Source organism: Manacus vitellinus, unplaced genomic scaffold (genome assembly GCF_001715985.3).
Source record: "Manacus vitellinus isolate BGI_N305 unplaced genomic scaffold, ASM171598v3 scaffold_41_pilon, whole genome shotgun sequence".
In the NCBI taxonomy this organism is placed as follows: domain Eukaryota; kingdom Metazoa; phylum Chordata; class Aves; order Passeriformes; family Pipridae; genus Manacus; species Manacus vitellinus.
Genome location: NW_021940545.1, coordinates 475,717 through 482,715, shown reverse-complemented (window position 1 = coordinate 482,715; position 6,999 = coordinate 475,717). Strand labels below are relative to the sequence as shown.

General features: G+C 50.2%; 1 protein-coding gene across 1 annotated transcript; it reads left to right on the top strand.

Annotated features, from left to right (window-relative positions):
* The first annotated feature begins 2,110 nt into the window (after positions 1-2,110).
* LOC103762711 (transmembrane protein 45B) lies at positions 2,111-6,999 on the top strand. Its single transcript, XM_008929393.2, has 5 exons — positions 2,111-2,320; positions 2,805-3,017; positions 4,408-4,592; positions 5,494-5,639; positions 6,332-6,999. Exons 1-5 carry the CDS (start codon positions 2,137-2,139, stop codon positions 6,447-6,449), a joined length of 846 nt encoding a protein of 281 aa, XP_008927641.1. The 5' UTR covers positions 2,111-2,136; the 3' UTR covers positions 6,450-6,999.

Sequence of the window (6,999 nt, the reverse complement as noted above, 5' to 3'; positions counted from 1 at the left end):
GCACATTATTGTGGTCCTTTTATAATTATACCATTAACATGGCATAATATGGCTGCAGTAGTTCTCGTTGTGGTATTCTGGGGTGGATTTAGTTCTGCTTCCAGTCATTACCCTGATTTTATACCATTCCTCCTTGTATCTGATCTAACTTTCCCCTCTTTCAGTTTAAAACCTTTACCTCACTGTAGGTACATGATGGGACTCTCTGCTCACCCAGAAAATACAGATTTTCCAGCCCTCTCTCTGGCTTGGGAATGCTGCTCTCTTAACCACAGGGATCCAGGTGGATGCTCCCATTCCCTGGTTGTCTGTTTGACAGGACTACAGGGATGATTATATTAACCCACTGGACCATGCCAGCACTGCTTTGATTTTCTGTTCAATTACCCGATGTACCCACTGTCAATACATCTCTCCTTTGAAGTCATGAATTAAGGCAGAGCCTTTGCAGTGCTGCTCACAACAACCCGCAAAGCTACCAGTGAGTACAGGAGAAAACACCATTTCTGTGCACAGCTTAGAAAGTCCCCTCCTAAATTAATTTTCCTGAACCCACTGGTAGCTCAGAGGTATTTGGTGAGGACAGGACTGTGGGACCAGCCTGGTGTGACCACGAGGGCATCAGCCCGTCACTGCCGTGTGTAGCTGCACGTGCTGGGATGGTGTTTGCACAAGGAGCCAATGTTTGCTCCCCACCAAGTGTTGGATGAGCTGTTTGGTTAAACCAGCTCAGATCAGGCAGGTTGGCTACAGGGATTTTCCTGCCTGGGGACAGACACCTCTGGGAGATGGTACCTGCATCAGCCATGGACTTCAAGGGATGAAACAAGGTGTCCCTGGGACAAACTGACTGAAATCAGACATTAATAAAGGCCAAGGAACGGCTCTCCCGCTCCGAGGCTGACAGCAGTGAGCCATATTCAACCCAAATTATCTTTGTGCAACAGCAGAAGAGCATTTTTGGTTTATATTTCCAGCGAGTGGAGACTGAAGGCCAAAATGCCACTGGTGGTTTAAGGATGATCGGGATGTGGGTGCCTGGGATGGGGAGCTCAGGTCCAGCTCCAAAGCATCCACCCCACGAGGGGGATGTTTTCCACCTGGTGTTAAGCACAGAGAGGAGGTCACTGACTGGAGAAGGACGTCCTGGGCGCCAGCAGCACAGCCTTTGTTATCAATTCCAGCCATCCCAATTGCCCAGCCTGGCACCCCCTCACACCCAGGCGGGCCCTGAACATACTCTGGAGCCCACATGAAAGAACTAATCAGTTCTCCACCTAATTAAGCAAACCAGCAAATGGCAAACAGGAGCCAGCCTGGCTAATTGGTGTAATTGTCCCAGGAAATGGGTCCCCTGGCTCCCCACAAATGGGGGGGAGGGAGAGGGGGGGAGGGTGCTCTGGCATGGAGGGGCAGCCTGGCTGGGATCCTCCCTGCAAATTCTGGCTTAGGGGTGCCTTGGGGAGGGAAGAGTGTGAGGAGGTCAGGATGCAGGGAGCGAGTTGGTTGGTTTGCCCAAACTCACAGTGTTTTGTTTCCAGCAGCTTTTGGGAAGCTCTATTTTTAACAAAATGCTTTGGTTTGTGGAATAAATGCAGAGTATATTTCCCCCCTCTATAGGCTGAAATAATTTCAGGAATTTTAAAACATTTTGGACTTCTGTGGCTATTCAAGTAGCTAAAGAAACTCACTGGCGCTTACCCCTAGACGTTGTTGCTTCCCCTGTGTATTATGTCTCCTACCTGGTCCCAAAAAGCCCCCTTCCCTAGTCTGCTCATTCTTGCAGAAGAGCAGGAAAAACAGGAACTGCTGCTGGGAGGGATCCCAGGAATGCAAGGTACAGGCTGGGATGTGTCAGAGATTGTGGCAGATTTAGGGATTTTGCTAAACTAGTCTGGCGTTTTTGGACATTTTCTAATCTTGGGGCAAGGACCTCAGAGAGGTCCCATTTGTTCCCACCTCTCACCCTTGGAGGGTTTTCCAGTTCTCCGACCTATTCCTATGTGCTAGGTCAAGCCTTTTCCAGGCCTCTGTGCAAGGGAAATCCTATTTTTCCCGGTGTTATGCCAAATAACTGGTGTAAGTTGAATAATGACATTGTTTTTCTGTGCCTTGTAGCCAGAGAAGGTTGTCAGGATGGCGAATTTCAAGGGTCACGCACTTCCAGGCAGCTTCTTCCTGCTCTTTGGGCTCTGGTGGTCTGTGAAATACCCTCTGCAGTACCTCAGCCAGAAAGCGAATAGGAAATCCCACAGGAGTTACAGTTTCCAGCGTGTGGATGCCATGGAAGGGGGAATGAAAATTGTCTTTGCTCTCATAGGTAAGGCTTACATTTCATTTGCCATGTGGGTAAATTCCCAGCCTGCAGCGATGACTGCACTGGAGCCCTGACTCCAGACAAACTGGCTCAGATATGGAAGGACCAGAGAATCATTAAGGTTGAAAAAGATCTCTAAGATCCTCAAGTCCAACCATTAGCCAGGTCCACTACTAAACCATGAACCTGAGCACCACATCTACATGTGTTTGAACACTTCCAGGGATGGTGATTCCACCCCTTCCCTGGGCAGCCTGGATGCATCCTTGATGTTCATGTTGCCTTAATCTCTGGTAGAGTTTGATGTGAAAAGACCAAATCTTCTCCCCCTTCCCAAAGCTGAGCTTGTGTTAATAGGCCTGAGTTTCTCCTGCAGTCTTTTCTCCCTGATGCAAACCTGAAGCTGTTGCTTCAGAAGCCTCCAGCAGCAGTGAGTAGCATGAAGCAGCATTCCCCACAGGCCCCCAGCTGCTGTGTGTCTGTGCAGGGATGCTGGCGGAGCAGTTCGTGCCAGACGGGCCACACCTGTACCTGTACAGCGGGGCCGGCCGGGACTGGGTGAAGCTGATGAACTGGCAGCACACCACCATGTACCTGTTCTACGGCCTCTCCGGGCTGGTGGATGTCCTCACCTACATCTCCCAGGTGGTGCCACGGGGCCTGGATCGCCTCATGTTGTCCGTGGCCGTGTTTGTCGAAGGTTGGTAGAAGAAGGTGGTGCTTAATTCGGGGAGGGATCACAGAATCACAAAACATGCTGGGTTGGAAGGGACCCACAAGGACCATCCAGTCCAACCTCAGCCCTGCACAGGCCCATCCCCAAGAGTCCCACCCTGTACCCCAGAGGATCATCCAAACCCTCCTGGAGCTCTGGCAGCCTTGGGGCTGTGCCCACTGCCCTGGGGAGCCTGGGCAGTGCCCAATCAGCCTCTGGGGGAAGAACCTTTGCCTGAGATCCAACCTGAGCCTGCCCTGGCACAGCTCCAGCCATTCTCTGGGTGCTGTTCCTGGTCCCCCCAGAGCAGAGCTCAGGGCCTGTCCTTCCTCTACCCCTCCCGAGGAAAATGTAAGTGCAATGAAGTCTCCCCTCAGTTTCCTCTTCTCCAGCTGAACACACCAAGTGAGACAGAGTCAGAGAAGGACTAAAATTTGCCTTGCCTGACTGGAATATTACTTGGAATGCCTCTGGAGGTCCTACACATTGTAGGTGATATATTATTGCAGGGCAGTCTGGAATGAGATGGGAAATACAGGCATCAGTAGGTTTTGGTTTGGGATTTCTGGGGAGACCATGGTGTGGAGCAGCAGAATGAGCTCCCTCATGATGAATGGCTGGTGGCTGCTGCATCATCTGACATGCTCAGAGCTGTTCCCCTGCCCTGGGCTCCCCTCGAGAGCCACGGATTGCTCTGCAGGCATCATCAGCCTCATCTGCTTGCAGGGCACGTGGCAAATTGAAGTGACTTATTCTGGCTACAGCACATCATGAATATCATTCTGTCTTCTGGCTGTCTTGCAAGTTGCCAGCCATGATTCCAGACCCCTCTTGGATCACAGAATCATATGAAGTCTTGGGTTGGAAGGGACATTAAAGATCATCTAGTTCCAACCCCCACCATGGGAAAAGAAGGTCTTGCTTATATAGATACTGCACATCTCCTCTTATTTTCCCCTTCATGATCACAGCAGCTTTTGAGGCAGCAGCAGGGGCACCTCAACAGGCAAAGTTTGGCTTGTAATAACAGGAAATTTATCATTTACAACTCCCAAGAAACGGTGAAGTTTAGCAATAGGAAAGTAGGACAGAGCAGAAACCTGGTTATGAGGGGAAAGGTAATGGCACTGATGGGGGAAGAAAACCAGCCTGTCTTTGGTTCCTGTATTGCTCAGATCCTCCTGCCCTAAGGCTGGGCATCTCATCCCTCCAGTATGGTGGGATACCAGGAGACCCAGAGGAATGGTGCCATGTGGAGTCCCTTCTTTACATGGTGACCTGTCTCAGTTTACCATCCAGGGAGTTGATTTGCTCTGCTCTGTGGCCACAGTTGGTGTTGCTGCTGTTGCTCTAAGCAGGACATGTGTTTTGACAGGTTTTCTCTTCTATTACCACGTCCTCCACCGGCCCATGTTGGATCAGCATATCCACTCCCTGCTGCTCATCGCCATCTTTACTGGGGCTGGCAGCACCCTGCTGGAGGTTTTCCTCAGGGACAACATTGTCCTGGAGATGTTCAGAGCTGGCATCACCATCGTCCAGGGAACGTGGTTCTGGCAGGTCAGTTGTGCCTGCTCAGAGGGAACAGTGGGGACAGAGGAGAAGGAGCTGTACATCACATACCAATCACACGTCTCCGAGGGATAATTTTACCAGGCTGGCTTCATAAATAGCTCATAACCCAGACTGAGAATTTACTTCTCACAGGTCATCTCTGCTGGCTGCTCCTGCTGAAAGAGCTGTTAGTCTTGGCTTATCGCTTCTCTGGGGGGAAGAGCGAAAGCCAGCGAGCAATGTTTTGCAGTATCTAACAACCAAGTACTAATTGCTTAATGTGTCTAATGCACCCTGCAACCCTCCCTCTGGTTTAGTGGGAAGATGCAAAGGCCCCCAGCAATAAAATGGCTGAGTTAAGATACAGCCAGCTGCTCGCTTTGGGAGAAGTTGGAGAAGCAAAGAAATCAATTGGAGATAATCGCTCCCAAAACTAAGCTGCTGAAAATAATCTGAGTTCCCCTCCCTTTTCTCTGCCCCAGTAACTCAAACCAGCCTTTATTCAAAGGTTAAAAACTGGACTGAGTTTGTAAAATACTAAATTTGGGGGTTTTAAAGGATGGCTCAGAGTTTGCAATGCCCAGAGACGGTTGTGTCTGGATATCATACAGAAAAAGAGAGATCTGGGGCACAGTCTGGCTTTGTGTGGCCTCTCTGCAAGGCTGGACTTTACTGTCTCAGACCCTCAGTCACCACGGGGATCGAGGTGATTCACTGTGAGGGTGTATGAGGTTGTGGCTGCCCCATCCCTGGAAGTGTCCGGCAACCTGAGTGGAAGGTGTCCCTGCCCATGGCAGGGGGTGGAATGAGATGATCTCTAAAGTCCCTTCCAACCCAAACCGGTCTGGGATTCTGGGATTCTCTAACGATTTTCTCCCCAAGTTAATGAATTTCTTGTTCCACCCAGATCGGAGTCGTGCTCTTCCAGCCATGGGGGGGTCCAATGTGGGATGAGGAGGACCATGACAACATCATGTTCCTCACCATGTGCTTCTTCTGGCACTGGGCAGCCGCTGTGGTCATCCTGACTATAAACTACACCCTCACTTACTGGTATGGCTGGGCAGGAACTGAGGCAGGAGTGGGGTGGGCAGGGATGGGGGTGGCTGCAGTGGGACACAGATGTACTCCAGCCCTTTCCAGAGTACAAAGTCACAGCTGAATAAGCAGCCTCAGACTCCAGCACGTTTGAGGGCAGGGTGACAAGCACACACAGTATTTGTTGAGTGCACAGAATGCAAAAGAGTGTCAGTGGGAGGCACAGGTATTAAACAGGAGGAAGTCAAATAATGGAGCCCCCAGAGCTGCTCCTGGAAGTCATACTACATTTTTCCCTCTGCACTGAGTGCTGAAGTCAAACTTTAATTCAATATAGAAATGAAAACATTTCCAGGTCCCCCTGACACTTTGTCCCCTCTCTTGCAAGGACTCTGAAGCAGTTGGCCGTCAGTGAATCATCAGAGGGACAAGAGCACTTGTCTGATGGTTCAGCAGTGCCAGCCCCCAGTGTGGCTTTTCCGAGGGGATGGGAAGGGGACATTATCCCACTTCAAGGGGTTTTCTAAGGGCTGTTGTGTGGGCTACGGAAGGGATAGTCCAGTTTAAGGCAGCAAATAGACTTTATACAGAATAAAACCCCCTCAGTCCCCCATCAACATCATTTCAGGACCCCTACATGAGAATTCTGGTGAGTGGCATTAGTTTGAGGGTTTTGCTATCAGTGATTTATTGCTCCTGTGCTACAGGTGCCTCCAGAGGTTCAGGAGAAGCAGTGGAGAACCCTACATCAGCCTGGGGGTCCGGCAGCAGAAGGGTGACCCCAGCTCCCAGGCCACCTTCCTGAGCGGCTCTGATGAAGAGTGAAGAGGCTGCAAACTTCTTCTCCAAATACATGAACAATCTGTTTTCTAGAAGAAAAAAATCCTAATGAAATATTTCTGTTTTGGAGGAGTGAGAGGAGCCACTGTTGTGCTGTGGGGCAGCAGGTTGAGCCTGTGAGGGCAGGAGCCCTCCATCCGTACCCAGATATTGCCAGCTCAGGGGCAAGCACCATTTTAAGTGATTTTCAACAACAAAATGAGGCATGAAAATTCAACATGACAAGATTACTTCATCCCATGGGTTGCCAGGTGTGTTTCCATAGGGATGGAGGGCATCCTTTGGCCAGCTGACTTTTCCAAGAGTCTGGAGACTTTGACCTGCTGTGATTGAAGTCAAGGAAACCTCCAGGCTGAGGTCAGGTACCTCTGGAGCAAGGCACCACCCCGAAGAGGATGAGAAAAAGAGTGTGGAATGTGAGGTTATGGCAATTTGTGCACCAGCAGGGCTTGATTGTACACAATACGAATGTTATCACTGCAGCTTTGAACTAAAGAGGGGTTTTGTTAATCGTTTTCATGTTCACTTAAAGGCT